Here is a 22,034-nt window from a genome sequence, read left to right as displayed (position 1 = left end):
GACTGAACTGTTTTTGTCAGAGGATCTTCTCACTTCAAAATGATTTGTGCACCCCAAATTCACTAGGTGTTAAGATTCTTAAGAGGCAAAATATTGATATCTTTGTAGGCTGGAAAAGCATCATTTTGATCCTAATGCCCTTAATTATAGACAGTCATCATTCAGAGCTTTTTAGTTATTATAGACAGTCATTATTCAGAGCTTTTTAGTTATGACTGCCATCTGAAAATGCCTTTACAAATCACAGACTCTTAGAGTGTAAGCTCTTAGAGGGGAGGACCTAACTCTGTGTTGTTTTCCATTGAAAACCTCACCATAGAGTCAGACATTTGGGGGTAATAAGAGTTAAACACTTTGCTCCCACAGTGTGTAACTTCCCTTAAGCCAAAATTCCCAGCAAACCAATAAAATAATCTATCTGGAGGGAACGACATAAATTGCATTCTGTGGCTTTAACCAAAAGGTCAATACTGAGAGCTTGTTCTTGGTTCCATTCCAGAGAGTCCATTTTTTTTTTTCCCAGAGTTTCACCATTTACTTTTATTTCTCTTTCAAAACAACTACCCTGTGATATATAAACATCGGATTTTATTAGTGCTGGGATTCAAAACAAGGCTCCTCTTCCTCCTTGCCCCTTAAAATAAGGCCCCAGAGCAAATGTTTTAAGGATGCCTTCTGGCTACTTGTCCTGTGGCTCTCCAAGATTAGATTTTTCAACATCAACTCCTGGTATGAATATACATTGGGCTGCAATAACCCTGCAGGGGGTAGGCCTGAGTGGGGAGGGAGCTGGTCGTGTGTCCTAGAAGCTGCAGTGGCTGATTAGAGGCTCTCAGGACACCCCTCAAAGTCACCGAAACAGATTTATGGGAACACATCAGCGACTGACATCAATACACCATGCAGGTTTTCAAAGCACACACATTGCCTGCGGATTTAACGTCTGCCCCTCCCCCATCGCCCCGGGGGCGTAGGGAACCCCACTCTTAGGAACAATCAGATGGGGCAGGAGATCCCTGCAGGATCTCTCATCTGAGCATCAAGACCCACTTCACAGATGCATAAACCAAGGGCTGATGGTTTGCCTGCTGCCACCAGTGTTTTTAGGTAAGCACTACGGACAGGCTTTTGTGTTCCCTGTAAGGATTTTTGGAGATCTGCTCTTGGACACGCTTCCCCTTCAGACCTGAAGATCATTTAGGAAGAAAGGCATTTCCGACTGAAAGCGGTGGTGTTCCAGCCGGGGCTGAGTGTTAGGAGAGGCAGGGGTCGGATTTGCACCCCACTGTTCTCTGTGGCCGCAAGGCCTGAAGGGAAGGTGCCCCTAATGGCTGCCTGTGTTTCTTTCACTGGGACAGACAGCTGAAATCTAATTAAAACTATCACCTATGTTCCAGGTCTGCCGCTTTCTCTTCCAGCACTATTCAGAGGCACCAGCTTTGCTCACATCCCGAGCAGGAGCAGGAGATGCTGTGTTCTCGGAGTTTCCTGCTCTGCGGGCTAGCCCTGTTGTCTGAGCACTGCATTTACAAGGCTGACATTAATCAGCCACACAAGGACCACGGCTCCCCTCCGGGCAGATTCTGTTAATTTAAATCCGGTGACAGGGTTTTTCTGCTTTACCACAGCAGAAAACCATCCCCTCCCCCCACCAAATTGCTGACCCACACTCCCCCCACTTCCCATACATTTTGTTTCTGACAGTATCTTGGGCATTCACACTGGGAGGACCTGGGGGATTTATTGTTTCCTTCTCCTTTCTGTTACCAATCCTATTGATGGGGAAGCGAGATCAGGAAAGGGGGAGAAGAGGAAAAAAAACAAAACTCAAACCAACACACCTGCTAAATGCCATTACTTATGATTTGGTAGCTCTCAAGGAAAGAGCAGAATATATTTTTTGGAATGTATTAAAATTCCCATTTAGACCCAATTGCAATGGATTTCAGTGATTTCTAGAAATAAAGCCAGACAGGGAAATGCCAATTTGGAGGCAGTACATTTGATAGCGCTTGGAGCTTTGCTGTGTTACCAGGTGATGGGTGCTATCTTTGTTAAGTAAACGCAGGTCATGTCACTAAAGTGGTAACCTTCTAGCCAAGGGCATATGAAAAATTCCCTCCTTCATATCACCATCCCTTTGCTACACGCCCAGCAGAAAAGAAGAACCTGTGTAGAAAACTCGCTTGCTAATTGGTCTAATGCTCTCACTGCATGTCACGATGTGTTATGTTAAGGTATAACATTAATCTATCACTTTGTGTCTGTGTTTTTAAGTATGTAATTCTCTTCTCCAATTTGAGCCTAATTTAATGAGGACGGAGCTACTTAGCTTCTCAAAATGCCGAAATGACAGGCTACCAAGAGAAATATGACTTTCATTGCAAGTGAAGTTTCTGCACGCTCACTGTGGCAAAGGGAGCACGCAGGTCTTTAGAGGATTAAGATCAAGTAAAAAGAGAATGATTAAAATCCCTGTCTGCTCAAAGGAAGTAATAGGTAGTGGCATTTTGGAGGGTGGGGTTGGAGGAAAGAAGTAGCACAGAAAAATTCCCAGTATGGGAAGGCCAAGGGCATCTATATTCCCTTTCTTGGAAGGTTTCTAAATGGAGGTTAGGTTCCTCTCAATTTAGCCGAATAGAGACGTGGGATGGCACATATAAGTCAAAGTTTTGAATGCTTTCAAATGAAGGCAATATGGTCCAGTTCTGGAAGACAGGAGACCTTGCCTCCTCTAGCCCATGGTTTACCCAAACTATACAAGTGTGCGTGGATAGGTCACTTCACCTCTTCATTGGGTCTCAGGTTTCTTTAATTTTAAAATGACAGGGGCCTGGGGTGCCTGGGTGGCTCAGTTGGTTAATTGTCTGACTTCGGCTCAGGTCATGATCTCAGTCTGTGAGTTTGAGTCGTGCGTCAGGCTCTGTGCTGACAGGTCAGAGCCTGCTTCAGATTCTGTGTCTTCCCGTCTCTGGGCCCCTTCCTTGCTTGTGCTGTCTCTCTCTCTCTCAAAAATAAACATTAAAAAAATAAAAAAATGAAATAAAATGACAGGGTGCCTGGGTGACTCAGTCACACATCTGCCTGTTGATTTCAGTTCAGGTCGTGATCTCGTGGTGTGTGAGTTTGAGCTCCACCCGGCAAGCTCTGCACTGACAGTGAGGAGTTTGCTTGGGATTCTCTGTCTCTCCCTCTCGTTCTGCCCTTTCCCTTCCCCTGCTCTGTTTCTCTCAAAAAATAAACTAAAAATATATTTTTTTAAATTTTAAAATGACAGAACCCAGATCAGTTAAGGTCCAAGATGATCTCCCAGACTGTGCTTCATTTCCAAATGAAACTAATAGAGCTTGTTTCATTTATATTTCCAAAAGACAATTTCTCCACCCTCAAAATGCTCATTAATTTGCCACACGGGCATATGTGGGCTGTATCACCAAAGTCCAAACTAAACCTAATCATGACAGCTCTTGGAATCTTCTGGATGGGAAGAAAACTTGGTGCAGCAGATTCATACCGTTCAGTTGAGTGTTCAGAGTTCATACATACAGCTTACAGCAAGGCTCTCTTCCCTCAGTGAGAAATGACACTCGCTGCTAGGATCATTCCCGGGGATCTAACCAAGTCAGAAGAACTCAGCTGTATGTTTGAGATTGTTACTCATGTTAGAATCAGCATCAAAACCAAATGGCAAGAGCAGTCAACACAGCAAGTACACTGAGATTATTTTTAATGTGGTCTTTGAAAAATGTTTCCTGCCCTCCTCCTGACATGGAGCTCTCTAAGCCTAAGGACCCTGCGAGAGGTTGGTTAGGCTGGCTTGGGGTTTTATGTCAGCAGCTGCTGTGACTCTGTCAGGGCAGGGCCTTGTCTGTGACATTCACACGAATACCCTCCAGCAACTGCACAAGGTTTGGCCTTTAGGTGACACAATAAAAATAGGGGTTGTGCTAAGTTCCTGTAAACTGGTTTTTATAAAGGGATCTGAATTCATATGGAACAGGTATCCGGGGAAGGAATGATCCGAAACAGTTTCAACAATCAGACACTAGTAACCCTTTTAATTTTGGTTCTCACTTATTTTTTTTAAATCAATTTTATTGGTATACTGAGGTGTCATAATTTATGTACTAAAACATGAACAGATTTTAAATGTCCAGCTCATAAATTCTAACATATGTATATATACCCCCGTGGAACATGGCCCCCATTGACATATAGAACATTTGAATCACTCCTTAAAGGTACCTCGCATTCCATTTAGGTCAATACCTTCATTCCACACCCTGGCAATCTAATAGCTTTTTAAAAACTGTTTATTTTTTATTTTTGAGAGAGAGAGTAAGAGAGTGAGAGCAAGAGAGAGAGAGAAAGAGAGAGAGACAGAGACAGAGAGAGACACAGTATGAGCACGGGAGGGGCAGAGAGGGCAGAGACACAGAATCTGAAGCAGGTTCCAGGCTCTGAGCTGTCAGCACAGAGCCCTACACAGGGCTCAAACTCACAAACCGTGAGATGGTGACCTGAGCCAAAACTAAGAGTCTGTTGCTTAACAAATGGAGCCACCCAGGCGCCCCTCATCACTTGTTTTTGAACCAATATTTGTCCTGCTTTCATTCGTATGTATTCATCAGCGCCAGAAATCCCACAACTATATTTAGGTTTCACAGTTTTTATGACCCAGGCTTGGTGATTAAGGAGCACTCTTATTTAAGCTATAAGGATTATCCTTTCATCAACAAAGCTTCGGTTCTTGACTAGGTCATTGCATTCTTTGGTGACGGGCTCATCCTTCAAAGACAGTAGTTACTTCTGAGAAGTGCAAGGCTTCTGTCTGTCACAGGAGACACTGGACACGACCCTCCCATTTCATAAGGGTTTGCCAAGAGCACATGTTTGACTACTCTAGGCACTGCACTGAGGGTAAGTGAAGCCTGACAGATGCCATGTCTAAACCTAGGAGTTTAACAACTTGACGAGGAATTATTATTATTTTAAAAGTTTTATTTATTTATTTTGAGAGAGAGAGTGGGAGAGGGAGAGAATGAGCGGAGGAGGGGCAGAGAAAGAGGGAGACAGAGAATCCTAAGCAGGCTCCTAGTGCAGAGCCTGACACAGGGCTTGAACCCACGAACTGTGAGATCACGACCTGAGCTGAAATCAGCTGGATGCCCAACCGAAAGAGCCACCCAGGTGCCCTGATAAGGCCATATTTAAACCGGATAGAGTTTCTTGTGTGTCTCCCCTCAGTTTCTGTCTCCCATCTGAATCAGAAGCACCAGTTCTTTTGATTTTACCTTGGAGATCTCTCCTTGTTGTCTTACGGCCAGGTCTCCCTGCCAGGTGAGGCTCTCATCTTCTCTCACCTAGACAGCCAGAGACTCCTACCCGCAGGCTGCCTTAGACTCTGTCTTCCCTGGGCCAAACTTACCCAGAGGTCTCTTTTGAAAGCTCTGGATCCAGTTTTGCCTCAGTGGCTCAAAACAGTCTCCGACTTCTCGCTTCTTAGAGTCAGAAGATGTCGGAGAAGGGTAGAGACATCAGAGAAGGGCTTTCCAATCCTTTGCCCTCTGGCCCCAAGCCTCCCTGTCAGTATCATCTCCTGCTCTTCTCCCGTTGTGTGTTCTCTCCTCCAGCTACTCCCCAGGACTCCATGTGCACTCACTCCCCGGGCCTCTGCACATGCTCTTCCTTCCTCTCAGAGCGTTCTCTTCCCCTCCGCCCCTTGTCAAACTCCTACCTATTCTGTGAAGGGTCTCCTCTTCATAGCTTCCTAAATTTCCCCAGTTACTCCTTTCCATATGCTCCCTTAACATTATTTTTACATTATCATTCGTTATACTTATGGCCTCTCTCCTACTAGATTAATGTATCTTTTATACAGAGGGACTGTGTCTTGTTACTTCTGTAGCTCAATGCTGAGTCCAGGCCCCACATTGGACAATAATGAACACTGAGCTGCAGAAGTGACCAGGGGACCGAAGCAAGAGTATGAGCTAACACAACAAATGGAGGTGATAAATTGCCCTGCATATACATGGCCACTACAAGTCCATGTGTTGAAGGACTGAAGGACCCTTAAAGCGTGCAACACAGAGGAATCAGGATCTTTAATATTAAACGTGTACATGAAACATTCATGTATAAAAACTAAATTAAAACATTTGTATATAAAAAAAAACCTCTGGCTAACTGGATGCTTGCATGTGTGAATAAAATTGGTAACTACCCAATTTTCTAAGAATGAGAACTGGTTGAATACAGTACACTCAAATCACAGAATACTGTATACACCGCCATATAAAAGTGTAAAAGAATATATAGCAACACAGAAATATGTTTGCGAGCCAGGAAAAAAAGCAGGTTACAAAACAATATTGAGTTTATGAGTCTGTTTTTGGAAAGGGAAACAGTGGAAGGGACTTCATCAAAATAGCAACAGTGGTTAGAATTGACTCGTTTTTTTCGTTCTGTCTATCTTTCTAGATTTTATAGAGTGGACACAGATCATGTCTCTAGTAAGTATAAGAACTATTACAAACATCATTCAATGGAAAATTTATCACCAATTTTGGAGAGCATTCAAATTTCTGAGTTGTTTTCCAGGCCAGTTTAATTCTCAACATACATACGATTTGAAATAAATGTTGAAAATGATACTTACATATTGTATAAGCAATTTTTTTCTGGATATTTCTATTCCTCATTTTGTGTGTGCGTGTGTGCGTGCGTGTGTGTGTGTGTGTGTGCATGCGCGCGCACATGCGCTCAGAAAGACACTGACTTTACTTAGAAAATATTTTTGGAGGGCACCTGGGTGGCTCAGTTGGGTAAGTGTCTGACTTTGGCTCGGGTCATGATCTCATGGTTCATGGGCTCGAGCCCTGAGTTGGGCTCTGTGCTGACAGCTTGGAGCCTGGAGCCTGCTCCAGATTCTGTCTCCCTCTCTCTCTGCCCTTCCCTCTCTCTCTCTTTCAAAAATAAATAAACTTTCAAAAAATTAAAAAAACTGTTTTTGTCAAGGTCTCATTATAAAGTTATTTCAAGTGATACATTGTTTTGAACTATTTTGTATCCTTAAATTAAGATGTAGAAGAAAATGGTTAGCCTCAAATTCTCATCTCATTGTCTGTGGGAGGCAAGTAAAATCCCATTATAGCTAAAGAGCTCAAACTGACCACTTTTTTCTATCTTTAAAATAGGCCTTCTGATGATGTAAAATAAAAGAAAGTTGCCATTAGGAGGTCCATGGAATTGCAATTACTTTTCAAGTTAGACTTTAAATAGACTCTCTGATTATTTCTGTTTTAAGTGCCTCTTACAGGGTTTTCATTGGGTGTTGACTAAACCTGGTATAGGCCCCCAGGCAAAATACCAACTCTGGGGTCAGGAATCCTGGGGCCTTTTGGACAGTTGAAAAGGAGAGAAGGCAGCCCCAGTTACAGAGTCAGGGAGATCCTGGCAATACCATAGACTTCCTGGGGACTTACCAGTTGGGCTGGCACCAGATCTGCTGGGTAGCACTGGCAATGTGATTGTGAGGTTCTATGACATGTAAGAAAGCAGGGCCCGCAGTTGGACATAGCCAGAGCAGAGCAGTAAACCAACAGGGGGCCGTTCTGAGTGAGCAGCCTGTACACCTCCAAAGGCTGTACTTTGGTACATCTGGCCCCGCTGGTGAGTGATACCCCATTCGTGATACCTCAAAGGCTACAGCTCATCTGGACATAAACTCTACCAACCATCCATCGCTTGGCATATAGATGGAGAGTCAAGTGTAAGTCAACGAATTCATCAAAGTACTCAAAACTCCATCTTCACTGGTGCATAGCACTTCTATACCGGACTACCCATCAATAATACTAAATATGTCTCTTGAGTGGGTCATTATGTATGCCATCAGATAAATCATTCATCCATCCAATAGATCACCTGCATCCAATAAATCCTCACAGGATTCCCGCCGCATGGCAAGCACTGAGGTTGCACAGAAGAATCACAGCCCCTCAATGTCTCCCATGTCTCAGAAGACAAGCGTATATAGTGGATTATTGGTGAGGGGTGGCCAAAGGACACTTCCCAGGGAAGCAACTGAAAACAACTGAATTGAGTCATGAAAGAATGATAGGAGTTGTCAGGAGTACCAAAGTGGAAAAGTGACGAAAAGAAAGGGCATTTCAGGTGACATGAACACACATGAAGTTAAGACTGATGAAACTGGGTGCTCAGAGAAGGGTAAGGGGTTCAGCGTTGCTAAATTATAAGTATAGAATGGCAAGAACTAAAGCTGTCTATTTTCAGAACCACTAGTAAATTACCCAAGCTGTTAAAACAATTATAGCTAGAGTAAATGAAAAGCATAAGTTAATGGATGAATTAGCAGAGAAAGAAGGAAGACTGGAGGAGGGAGATGAAGAGGGTGTCCGAGTGGGAAGCATTCTGTAATATGTGAGAAGTTATTTAAAGAGCTCCCTACCGGTGATGGACAACATAATTGTGCCTGTCAAGGAGGCTTCACAAGATGAAATGAGAGTGAGTATTCCGTGGCAAAGCTGATAAGCACACTCCAGTGAACCTCAACATAGAGGCAGAAGCCAAAGCTGGGGGTCCTTGGATTCTGCACAAAATTCCCAGGGGTAGGTGGAAATTCCCGTGAACCTGTCCTCCGCATTGCTGCATGTTGGATCAGGACTGATCCACAGAGGTGGAGGGGTCTGTTAACCAGCCTTGTAGCATCCAGAAAGGAGGCAGCGTGTGAATGGTGAGCATGTGGGAATGCATCACCGCCATCAACGGTTAGAAATCAGAATTCCCTGCCCATGGGTGGTGGTGCTAAAACCCTTCACTAAGATATCCCTTTCTGGAAGGAACTCACTATTCCATTTGTATTGACCCCCTGCTTGGAAGAAATTGGATTTTAAAAGGCACAATAATGACTTATATGCGTCAAATGCAGAGAGTTCTAAACCAAGAAAGGCATCACAGTCAAAAAGAGCAAAACAATGTATGTCGAGCCCTATCCCAGACTTTCTGAATCAGATTTTGGAGATGAGCCTTCATCTGTTTGTGTTTATTTTTGTCTGTTTATTTTTAAAAAGTCCCAAAGGGATTCTGATGCACATCCAGGGCTGATAACCTGCTCGTCTGACTTTGGCACATTATTTTTTCCTCTGCTGTTGGATCCTGGAATTTGGGAGGGGATAGCTTGTAGGGTTCTAATCAACTGAAGGAATTCTAATATCTTAGGCATAGAGGATTATTTCATGTTCCCAAATTAAGCCCTGTGTGACAGAAGGCATTCATATTCTCTCCACTGGGCCTGGAGAAAGGAATTTTTGGCCTTGGAGGCTTCCTACGCGAGGGAGCCCAGGCTCTGAGGGTGAAAGCCCCTGGCAGAAGGGACCCATTTATGCACTAGACATGATGTCAAGGAGTTAACATGGAATGTCTAACTTCATTCTCCCAACCGCTTGGCAGCTCAGCAGACATGTATGGAATGTACTGGTTTGGGTGGCTGGTGCCATGCCAGTGCTGGTGACACAGGGATGAACAGATTGGTGTCCCAGCCCTCCAGGAGCTCATGGTCTGATGGGAAAATAAGGAATGAATATCTCCGATTTTACAGGGAGGAAGTAGACTTCAAAAGGGCTGGAGAACTTATTTAAGCTTAGTCAGTTAGGAAAGACCAGAGTAGAGGTATCTGATCTGGTCTCCTCCCCAAACCACTGCATGATGTTGCTTCCCAAAGTGACAGACAAATGTGACAAGGAGGTGATGGGGTATCCCAGTCCACCGTGTAGCCACGTGTACTGCATGTACAACAGAAAGTGTCCCGATGTGGTTGACAAGGCAAGAATTCAGGGGTTTATGAGGCCACAGAAACCTTTGCTCAGGCCCACACTACATTTAATAGATGGCTTGAGGAGAGCAGCCTAACTTTCTGAACCTCAGTTTCTCCATCTGCAGGTGAAAAAATCACTAGCTGTTGTGCCACAGAAAGATGACCTGTGTAAGTGTTTCTCTCTGGAGAAAGGCTTCAAACAAAATATCTTATTTTTTTGATATGCACAACAGACAAAGGGTTTCAGCCACAACATGCTCCAGAAATGGATCATGTCTGTGAGTCTTTAGGGGGATTATTTAATTTTTATGAACATTTTAATAGTCCCTCAGCCGCCTTTAAAGATTTAATACTTTAGAGAATAACAGAGCTTTGGGGAAGAAAAAAAAAGCACATTAAGTCACTGACCTATGCAGCTTAGAGGTACCAGGTTCTAAGGAAAGAGAAGAATATATGGTACTTAAGAACAGACCGGCTGAATCAGAATCAAATCCCTCTTGAAACATCTGGTAGAAATTATCAGAATATAGAAAAGAGCCTTGGACTGAGATATCAGAATACCTTCCATTTAGATCCTGCTCTGCCACTCACAAAGTCATCTTGAGTCCATCTCTTTATCTATGGGCCTCAGTTTCCTCCTTGGGAAAAGAAAGGTTTTGACTGGATTATTTTTCAGGGATTTCCCAGTGTAACATCCAAAGGTGACTGATGCTGTTGAATCAGCACTCACTCTGCCACATCAAAGCAGGTGTTCCCAATTTGCCTGAGCTATTTCTCCTTTGGGGAGGGCCCTGTTGTGATTGCCACTCACCTGCCTGACAGCCAATCTTCCTCACAGACTGGAGTCTGTGGGTGAATAATGGCTATGGCAGGAGATTCTCAAGGCCGGAATTCAGAATGCTCATAAACTTGCATTAATGTGCTAGGTCTCTATGACTCCATGCCAAATTACTCCAGAACGTAGCATGCAATGACAAATATTTAGTATCTCATGGTTTCTCTGGGGACAGGAATCCAGGCATGGCTTAGCTGGTCGGCTGTGGCCCAAGATGTCCTGTTGAGCAGGGCTGCAGTTTCATTTGATGGCTCAAACTGAGGTGGGCGTCCACTTTCAAGCTCATCATGTAGTTGCTAATAGGACTCAGTCCCTCACCATGTGGGCCTCTCACAGCCCTGCCTCACAATATCATGGCTCTCTTCCCCAGGGTAAGTGACCCAAGGGAGAGTGACAAAGAGTGCCAAGCACTGAATTGTGTCCCGCCCCAAATTCCTATGTTGAATCCCTAACACTGATGTGATTATATTTGGAGATGGGCTTTTTGGAGATATTAAGTTAAGTGAGGTCATAGGGATGGGGTCCTAATCTAATAAGACTCATGGTCTGTAAGAAGAGGAAGACAAAGAGAACTCTTTCTCTCTCTACTACACACACCAAGGAAAGGCCATGTGAGATCCTCACAGATTGGTGTGAATGACACTCCCGTAAGAGTTTGTCCCATGAAGATGCAAGAAACTGCTAACCCAGAGCTCTCCACATGCTTTCTGTCAATTCCAGCACCTAATCCACCACACTTTGCTCAGAACTTGTCCCCTCTCTTCTCTTTTCTTCCCAAGGCTCTTTTCATGGCTCTCAGTAAGTGACACACATTCACAAGGCTAGGATGAGTCAAGGGAGATAACAAACAACTGGATAGACTCATTTAACATGATTTGGTTAGAAAGATCTCTGTTTAAGAACCCTCCGGGGTTATTTTAATGAACATTACTCTCAGATAAATAATGCGCTGTTCCTTCATAAGGAGCTAGCCTCTCAGAACAAACAGTGCTCCACAATACTAGGCCAGCCACTTATTTCCTCTGATAAGGTTAGTGCTTTGGAAAACCAAGTTCATTCCAGTTTCTGTTCCACGAGAGGACAGCCCAGGGGTCATGATACCAACTCCCTCCTTAAATCCTCAGAAAATGAATCCTCAACATGAACAGCAAAGTTACATTATTACAGTGAATGACAATGCAAAATTAAGAATGTTGAGTGTTTTGGAAATACAAACGTTTGGGTAAAAATGGGAAAGTTCTGCCACCAGATAACTCTTCTCTGTTTCTTTCCTGTTCTTTGCTAATATGAGGACCTCACTATTCACTTGAAAGATCATTTTGGAAGACTCTTAGAGATTCTCTGTATTTTCTATTAACATAATTCATTCTACCAGTTGCATCCATTCATTAATGTAATGGAGTATCTACAGAGCCCTCCATATGTGAGGCATTTTCCTCCTCATTTCTTGGTGACTTCCTCTCACCTTTCCTCTAGCCCTTGAAGCAAACTCCCCACACATTTTAATTATTATGTGTGTTATGGTGTCAATGTCTTTGGGTTCATCTTGTTGGGGGTTCTCTGTGCCTCCTGGACCTGGATATCTGTTTCCTTTCCCAGGTTAAAGAAGGTTTTAGCCATTATTTTTTCTAATAAGTTTTTTTACCCCCTTTCTTTGTCTCTTCTCCTTCTTAGTCTGCTATAATGCAAATGTTAGCATGCTTGGTGTTGTGCAAGAAGTCTCTTAAACTATCCTCATTTTTAAAAATTCTTTTTCTTTTTGGCTGTTCAGCTTGGGTGCTTTCCATTATCCTGTCTTATAGATCACTGATTGATTCCTCTACATCATCCAATCTGCTGCTGATTCCCTCTAGAGTATTTTTCATTTCAGTGATTGTATTCTTTAACTCTGATTGGTTCTTTTTTATGTTATCTATCTCTTATTCCTACTCTGTTAATCTACTCTTCAGTCCAGTGAGGATCTTTGTGACCATTACTTTGACCTCTTTATATGGTAGATTGTTTATCTCTGTTTCTTTTAATTCTGTTTCTGAGGTTTGGTTTTATTCTTTCATTTGGAACATATTCCCATGCCTCTTCATTCTCTCTGGCTTTGTGTTTGTTTTTATGTATTAGGTAGATCAGCTGTGTCCCCCAGTCTGGAGGGAGTGGAGGGTCTTGTAGGGCCCAGAAGTTCAATCCCCACTTGTGCCCAGACCAGGCACCCCAGGGGTGTCCCTTCTGTGGGCTGTGTGGCTGGGGTCATAACTATTGTGGGTGCACTGGTGTGGCTGGCTGAGAGGTTCAGCTGGGGCTTCTGCTGATGTGCTGGTGGGCAGGGCTCCTCCTCCAATCCGTGCCTTGGGAGTCACTTTGGGCAGGTATTAGACACAGCTTTGCTCCTTCTTTTTATTTATATATTTATATTCTAATGTTTATTTATTTTTGAGAGAGAGAGAGAAAGCGGGGGTGGGGGGAGCAGAGAGAGAGAGGGAGACACTGAAGCAGGCTCCAGGCTCTGAGCTGTTAGCAAAGAGCCCAACAGAGGGCTTGAACCCATGGAGTGCGAGATCATGACCTGAGCCAAAGTTGGATGCTCAACTGACTGAGCCACCCAGGTGCCCCTGGTCCTTCTTTTTAAATCCTAAAGCCACCACTCAAATTTTGGCCGTTGTAGTCTTTTACAATACCCTCCTAGGAGCTTTCCTTACCCTCATTTTGGAGGCTTCTATCAGATTAGCATTTCCCAAATCAAGAACTGATCATTTCTTTTCTCAAAAGTGTTCTGGCTGTTTTCTACTTATTGGTTTAAGCACAAAATCCCTGGCTTTTGTGAACCACCACATGCAGGCCCAGACTACTTTTCTCATCTCATTTACTTCTCTCCATCTTTGATCACATGATGTTCTCCCAATCATTGAGTTGGATCCACAAGTTCCCAGCTTTACAACTTTATCCTCATGGTTCCTGTCTTCCTGAATTCCTCCCTACCTTTGCCTGTTGAAATCCTATTCATTCTGGGAACTCTGCCTTTTGTGAAAAGTATGCATGCTCCTGATTCATGCCCTTCACTACTGCACATGACCTGAGGCCTGTCACTGCACAGTCCCCATCTTTGAGAATCTTGTGGTCCCTTCTTGTGCCTTCTGCCTAGCCAGTCACTAACTTTCTGTTAAATTGAATGGAAAATAATTGTAATGTGTGCTATAAGCCCCCAAGCATCTCTGAAATCCCTGAAAGAAGTTCCATACCTTGCAGGCAATATTTATAGGAAGGAGAAAGTGAGCTGCTTATTAGAACATTTCCTTGCTTTATGTCCCTGGTCCATAAGAGGAAAGACGTGTCTTTTTGCATCTCAATATCTTGAAATTGGCCTCTCAATAAATCATGGGCAACAGTATATTTTGCAGAGCATGTTTACATTTTATTTTCATATAACTTTGCCTTAAACGGTCACAGACTTTAGCTCTTATCTTCATCTCTGCATATTTCCTTTGCTAGTTTAGAAAAGCCTAAAAATTAGGAAGCTGGACACAAATCCTACCTATGAGAGGTAGACTCACTGGGAAGATATTAACTCCTAAGTGTAACAACTAAAGGTCCCCTGATCTTTACTGAAAGGATTGCAATTTTTATACATGTTAGGTCATAAAATCATGTCACTAATTTATGGGATTGAGGATATTTCCATTTTACAAGAAGACTAGACTGTAATGCTAAAATCTAGAGAGTTGCCATGTTATTTCTTAGAGCTCATAAGTGGGTGTTGACATTATCTTGTCCTCCTCTGTTTTGATTTTCTTTTTCCTAATTTAGGCAGTTACTCTAACATTAGTGTTGGTTTTCTTATGAATAATGAATTCAGCATTGGAAAGAGGTGTTTGGCAAAAAGCAATAGTATTTTGTAAAATTAGAAAACCAGGGTATGAGAATTTAGTGAGTCCTTTTAAGAGTTGTGAATTCATGAAGTTATGGAATCAGATTTCAGATGAATATATCCTTGTCTTTTCTCTGTATTTTATAGTGACTTTGTTTGTACTGTAGCAAAATGGTGATGAAGTAATTTAGAACTTCAGGTAAAGGAATATGCTTAACAAAAGAAGTTTCATGAACCAAATAGCCCTGTCGTGTACACAAATGGAGCCAACAACCTTCACTAGGATCAAAAACCAATGCGGGAAAATCTCTGAGAGAAGGGACAAGTGTGATGGCTCTCAAAAGGATGCTTCATGAAACAAAAGCCAATCTCAAAAAAATTATAAAATGCTCAGCGTCACTCATCATCAGGGAAATACAAATCAAAACCACACTGAGATACCACCTCACACTGGTCAGAGTGGCTAAAATGAACAAATCAAGAGACTCTAGATGCTGGCGAGGATGTGGAGAAGTGGCACCCTTCTATACTGTTGGTGGGAATGTAAACTGATACTGCCGCTCTGGAAACCAGTATGGAGGCTCCTCAAAAAACTATCGGTGGAACTCCCCTAGGACCCAGCAATAGCACTGCTGGGGATTTACCCAAGGGATACAGGAGTGCTGATGCATAGGGTCGCATGTACGCCAGTGTTCATAGTGGCACTTTCAACAATAGCCAAATCATGGAAAGAGCCTAAATGTCCATCACCTAATGAGTTAATCAAGAAGATGCGGTGTATATATACAATGGAGTACTATATGGCAATGAGAAAGAATGAAATCTGGCCATTTGTAGCAAAATGAATAGACCTAGAGGGAGTCATGCTAAATGAAATAAGTCAGGCAGAGAAGGACAGATACCCTATGTTTGCACTCATAGGTCTCACAGGACAAACCTAACAGAGGACCATGGGAAGGGGAAAGGGGCAGAAAAGAGTTGGGGAGAGGGAGTGAGGCAAATCATGACAGACTTTTGAATGCTGAGAACAAACTGAGGGCTGAAGAGGGAGGGGGAAAGGAAAAGGAGGTGATGGTCATGGAGAGGGGCACTTGTGGGGAAGAGCACTGGGTGTTATATGGAAACAAAAAAAGTCATAAACTATGTAAGTCCTTTCAAATAATGTTTTTGAAATAATCAAATTGTAGATATGGAGTTTAGTGTTGCCAGGGGTTGGAGACTGGGAAGGAAGTGCCAGGAGGAGGCTGGTGTGGCTATGATGGGAGCAGGAGGGAGCTCTGGAATGCAGTTACCTGACACTGCACAGGTGATAACCTGTACAGAAGCACACAGACACACATGCACATACGCCCAATCTGACCGTGTACTACAGTCAATATAAGATGTCATCACTGGGGGAAAGGGCTGGGGGAAAGGTACATGTTATCTTCTGCACATTTTTTCTTTTTGCGGCTACCTGTGAACCTATTATTATTTCAAAATAAATTTTTTTTTTAAAACTCAGCTATTTTCTTGTCACAAAAGGGGCCCATGAGGTCAGGCAGTAACATAAATAAGCGAAGTGGCTGGGAACAGGGAGTGTGAGCTCTGGCTGATCTCATAAAGGCAGCTGCTATTTCTTCAGCTTCTACTACTGTGGGGCTGCGCGTCTGGATTTGTGGTCTTCTGAGGGCTGCTTCTGTTTTTATAAAATACACAAAACTGAAATTTTGAAAAGAAATCTTTTATTGACGACTACCTCTACCTTTTTGTAACACTATATAATAGGCCAAACTACAGATATGAGAGGGCTGGATTCAGTCTAATGCCCTGTGTGTGAACTCAGCCTCAGGGCAGTGGTTCAGGTTGGGCCCGAGATAACCTGCCCGCTGGATGACCTGGCGATCTCAAAATGTAGCTCACACTCTTCTGTGGTCCCTTCTGAAAGACTTGAGAAATGGGTCCCCTTGAAGAAGTAAGTTTTCTGATCAGGCCACTAATGAAGATGGTGTGAGCTATTTCAGTGACACCCAGAGACTCTGGAGGATGTTGGTTTGATGACAGCTCCGACTGATGCCCCCGTGTTGGCCTCCGTTGTTGGCGTCCTGCAAACTCTGGCCAGGACCTTCACAGCCACTTCCTCAGCCTGTGCCCGGGACATGGTTGGGTGCCTAGTCTGAATTTTCACAAGTGTTCCTTTATGTTTATTTATCTTAGTTCCTTTATTTTTTCATGCTAAGTGCAGGGCACCCTCAGTTGGTCACATATCAACTCTTGATTTCAGCTCAGGTCATGACTCCATGGTTGTGGGATTGAGCCCTGTGTTGAGCTCCATGCTGAGCGTGGAGCCTGCTCCAGTTTTTCCCTCTCTCTCTCTCTCTGTCCCTCCCCTACTCTCATGTGCATCCCCTCTCTCTCTCAAAACCATAAAAATAATTCTAAATTGAGAAAAGGAGCCAGGATCTGGGATCCTATGCTAGAACTTTCCTGAGGCAGACAAAACGGTCTGGTGAACACACTTAGTATGAGCAGCACTCACAAACTCTGTGTCTGCTTGAAGCTCTGAGTGTAAGCCTTTGGTGAATTAGTGCAAATGAGCAGAGGCAGGTACTGACGGGGTCATTATTCTGGTTTTGGGCCTTTAGACACTTTCTCATCTCTGCCCAGCTAAAGGCCCAGATTCTAGTCATCCTTCTTCCCCAACTCCCAACCTGAACAATGGACTCAGAAGAGGTGAAAAGGAAGATGGAGCTAACTGCGTATTCTTCACCACAGCCACATCCGTGAGCCAGTAACCTCCCACCACCTCCCACTGCCTACAACATCATGTGCACCAATCAGGCTCTTTCTGTCTTGAATCTCTAGTGGATAGAGCATACCTAACTCCTTCAGGAAGGAAGGGAGTAGAAAAATTTCAATTTTTTAAAATTAGGATTTTAGGGGTGCTTAGGTGGCTAACTCGATTGGGCGTCCGACTTCAGCTCAGGTCATGATATTGCGGTCCATGAGTTCGAGCCCTGCATAGGGCTCTATGCTGACAGCTGAGAGCCTGGAGTCTGCTTCTGATTCTGTGTCTCCCTCTCTCTCTGCCCCTCCCCCACTTGCACACGCACTCTCTCTCTCTCTCTCTCTCTCTCAAAAATCAATAAACAAACATTAAAAAAAAATAATAAAATTTGGATTTTAATTTAAGTCACAAAATTAAATCTTAAAATTTCATCTATGGCTCAGGGCACCTGGGTGGTTCAGTCAGTTAAGTGTCCAACTCTTGATCTTGGCTCAGGTCATGATCTCATGGTTCATGAGATGGAACCCTTCACTGAGCTCTATACTGACATCACAGAGCCTGCTTAGGAATCTCTCTCTTCCTCTCTATCTTCCCCTCCCTCTTCTCAAAATAAATAAACATGCAAGAAATTTAAAAATTTCACCTATGGCTCAATCACACACTCTCAAATTTAAATAGTTGAAAGATTTATTTGCACGATTTCTGCTTCTCCCCCCACCACCTCGAAGTCTGCTAATAAGAGTCCAGAGGATGTTTTCTACTGCTGCTTTAAAAAAGAGTATTTGTATAAGAGAGCAATGGACCAAGCTCAGGGACATACTTGAACCTGGGGGTTCCTGAGGCCTTGTTTTGGAAAAAACTTCAAATACAATTACAAAGGGAAAAAAAAAGGGCATTTGTAGGTATTATGTAATTATAAATCAATAAATGAGTCTTTTCCTGTTTACCATTTTTTTCCAAGCTTCACATAATACGCAGACTTTTAAAGGGTTGGTGCTCGGCCTGGAAAATTATGCTAATAAGGTAAGAGCAATAATTTAAAGTAGCCATTAATTTCTCGAAGGGGAAATACACAAAGACCCTGGGCTCTACGTTTGTTTTCGACTAATTATTATGTATTTACTTTTCCATTAGTCCAATAATTTTTCCTTTCAATTCAGAATTAAGCAATAAGACACTGAATTAGATAAAGGCCTGTTTAGTATAGCAGACACACCCCATCATTCCCCAGTCCTCTGATTTACAGCTCTTAAAAATGCACAACCAAGAGGCTGTCTATATGCCCTTTTGTATTTACATCCCATCACGCAGTCACCTCAATAACTTATGCATTCTCGAAAGGACTACCTAGCAATTAACTCCAGGCTTTTCTAACTCCCCATCTCATTATGCAAAGTAGATTTGAACACAAACTTTATCAGCAGCAACTTTTAGTTCGAATTCCATCTGATTTCCACCACCCTCCCTCTGCCTAGTAACATCAGTATATGTGTGACCAGAAGGCTATGGAAAATGGCAGTTAAAAAAACTGACGTTGGACTGGCAGCACATTCAGTAATTGTTCTTTGCACTGTGGGGCACCGCCATAAATCGAGATTGTCATATTTCAGCTGAAGCATGTGATGCAATTCTTTATAGAAATGGAAATGAATTCATCCTGCCACTCGCAACACACACACACACACACACACACACACACCACAGCCTTTTAACTATGTTCAGGAGAAATGGGCAAGTAAGCAAGCTATTATTTTTACTCTAAAGGTTAATAAAAGGAACAAACAAACCCAAACCTCTTTGTTAGAAGGCAAGGAAATTCAGAGTACAGCTTTGTCTAAGCCCTAGAGAGAGGTGGGAGGATCCTTGAAGCGTTCCCTCTTACATGTGAAGTGTATCGGTGAAGAGCTGACACGTGGCCATTGGTGTAATGCACGTGTTCTCACGGCAAGGAACCAAGATGGGCTGGTAAAACCAAAGAAGAGGCAGCAACTGAAGATACGTCAAGAGCATGGATAAGGAGGCACTGCATCAGAGCAGCTGACTTACCCACATCAGGATCCACGGCTTGCACTCTGGTCAAGAGGGCCTTGGTGGCAGTGTTCTCATAGACACAGGCATTGTAGTGGTCAGAAGAAAACAGAGGGGGATTATCGTTCACGTCCTCCAGGATCAGGTGGATGTCAGATTGGCAGAACCTGCCACCCCCGTCGGTGGCTCTGGCAATCAGGTTGTACACGGGGACCCTCTCTCGGTCCAAAAGAGCCAAGGTTTTTAATTCACCTGTGAAAATAAAAGGCCTCGCATTTCAAAAACCACTGTTCTTTGAAGAGCAGAGAACCAAGTATATAAAGAATCCCTTATATAGGAAGGACCAATGACATTTGGCTCAAGTGCCTCCTACTCTGAAAAACAGAGCAAATTCAATTTTAAGCATCAGGGGAAAAGCTATGGGCTTTCTGGGTGCAACAACAAATCAACTGCATAGCCTTCAAATTAATTAATCCCACTGTGAAACTCCTGGTAGCAGGATTTCCTTCCTTTGGCTACCTGGAAAGCTCTGTGCCTCTTTCAACCTCTCAAGGCCTGCTCTAGACATCAGCTATGTATGTCTCTGGATTTCTGCTCTATCTCCAGAAAAAGCTTAGAGAATTGACAGAAGGATCCTTAGTTCTCTGATAGCCAGTCATGTCAGTAATCCACAGACCCAGAAGGAGCAGTCTTCTCTGCTTCCAAGCTGCATCCAACATGGTTTTACCTCATCTTTTAGAGGAAAATGATCAAAACGGAGGCTGGCTTTAGCAGAAAGGGGTCTGGAAGGAATTCTACTGTGCCAGCAGAAACCTGACTTGTTGGACGGTGGGAAGGGCCTATGGTTGCTTGGGGAGGGTTCTGGTGGGGCAATATTTGAGGAGTTTGGACTCGCAGGAATCTAGCAAGGTCAGGAGCTAAGATATACCTATATTTTAACCACTGGAACAGCTGTACTGGTACTAGGAATCAGCCACTGTGGAGAGTTTGTCATTGTTCAAATTTCAGCAGACAATGGCAACAAGCACAGTGACAGACCTGAATAAATGCTATTTCCTGAATAGTAGGTCTCATGAAATATTATTATTATTAAATAAAATTAGTAGACATTATTCAGACCAAGCCATCTCTTCTTATAAAGCATGTCCTTCCATGGCTCCCTCGCGGTAAGTCAGTTCTCAAACATAGCTTGAACTATTTCCTTCTCTTACTCAGAAACATCCAGTGCTTTTTTGGGTTGTGCATTCCAGACCTTCCGTGATCAGCCTGAAGTTCTTTCTCCCACTGCTTTTCTCGTAGTCCATCCTATAGCTCTTCTAACCAGTGCCAGTGTTGTGCATGGCATTCCTCAAATGTGCCGTGCTCTCTGCTCATGCTGGCCCCAGGACCTGCACTGTCCTGCCTCAGCTACTAGAATCCTGCTTCAGATCCGTTGCCAGCTCTTGAAACAGTTTCCTCTTCCCCTCCATCAGAATATGAGCTACTTTTTCCTCTGGTCTCAGCTCTAACTCCTCTGATATCCCTCCTGGGCACTTCATTCTGCCTTTTATTATTATTTTTTTAAATTTTTATTTCCCCCCCACTGGGTTCAATATCCCTTGGCCAAGTCTTGTTTTACTCCTCTTGCAACCTACCACTAATATCCCATACAGTGCTTTTATGTCTATTAGTTACTCAATGAGTGTTAGCTATTGAATAAATAATTGCTAGACCTATATTGCCAAGTTATATATTTCTATGGAGCTAAGTGCTTCCTAGTAGGACACAGCTGACACGGGAGAGGGGCAGGGAGGAGCCATCATCTTTGGAGACTCAATTGTTAGTTATTATTCATTAGGACCAACACAACACTGGAAATATGCAAAATATTCTACCTTTACACTTCACTTACAAATTACCATTGGATGAACCAATGGGAATACAACACTGAAATAATTTACCTCCCTAAAAAATGTCTTTTTTATTAGCACTGGCCTTCAATGTGGGCATCTGCCTTTAGTATACATAACCTTCAACGTTATAAAGTTTACCTGAATATAGAAGCTAATCTAGGGGCTCATAGCTTTGGATAAATTAGGCGGAAATATTTAATAAAAACCAGGTAAGTGTGTTAATAAGCATTGAGAAGGGACCAAAAAGGGATTTCAAGAGAGAAAAACTCTCCTTACTACGCACTGCTGTCTCGTTTGCAACTTGCATTTGTGATGTGATTATATTCTTTATAAGGCAGGTGCTTTAACTCACAGATATGAAAAACATAAGAGCCAAATAGACACATATGATTACTTGATGCTAATGAACATACGGAAAATCAGCGCATGTTGGTGTGATCCAGGACACCCATTTTCAGACACCATGTGCAGCTAGTACTTCTTAGAGTCCTATATAGCAGGGCATCATATCGATGATCTTGTACGTGACCTACCCTCCAGTGATGAGGCCATAGGAGAGTTTAGCTTCTCTCATGGATTAACAATGGCATTTACCCAAAGAATAAAGTTCACCTTACCACTTTCTGGATCTAGAAAAAATTCATTGTTTCCAGATCCATAGAGTGAATATCGTATATCTCCATTGGATCCAATATCGGCATCTTTGGCATGGACTTTCAGGATGATTTTATTTGATGGAATATCTTCAGGAAATAATGCTGTGTATGCAACCTGGCAAAGGTAAAGAAAGGTAATTGAATCATTGATATTTGTGGGCA

At 43.0% G+C, this 22,034-nt stretch overlaps 1 protein-coding gene across 2 annotated transcripts in view; it reads right to left on the bottom strand.

Moving 5' to 3' along the window:
- Positions 1-22,034, bottom strand: part of FAT3 (FAT atypical cadherin 3) — a 525,182-nt gene that overhangs the window by 67,708 nt on the left and 435,440 nt on the right. For both annotated transcript variants that reach the window (XM_029914807.1, XM_029914808.1), the window contains exons 13-14: positions 21,834-21,987; positions 19,343-19,576 (exon numbers count right to left, since the gene is read on the bottom strand). In XM_029914807.1, the coding sequence (XP_029770667.1) occupies positions 19,343-19,576; positions 21,834-21,987 (388 nt within the window). The remainder of the gene's footprint in view (positions 1-19,342; positions 19,577-21,833; positions 21,988-22,034) is intronic.

This window comes from Suricata suricatta, chromosome 11 (genome assembly GCF_006229205.1).
Source record: "Suricata suricatta isolate VVHF042 chromosome 11, meerkat_22Aug2017_6uvM2_HiC, whole genome shotgun sequence".
In the NCBI taxonomy this organism is placed as follows: Eukaryota; Metazoa; Chordata; class Mammalia; order Carnivora; family Herpestidae; genus Suricata; species Suricata suricatta.
The sequence above is the reverse complement of the archived record's forward strand: the minus strand, read 5'-3'. Positions and strand labels throughout refer to the sequence as shown.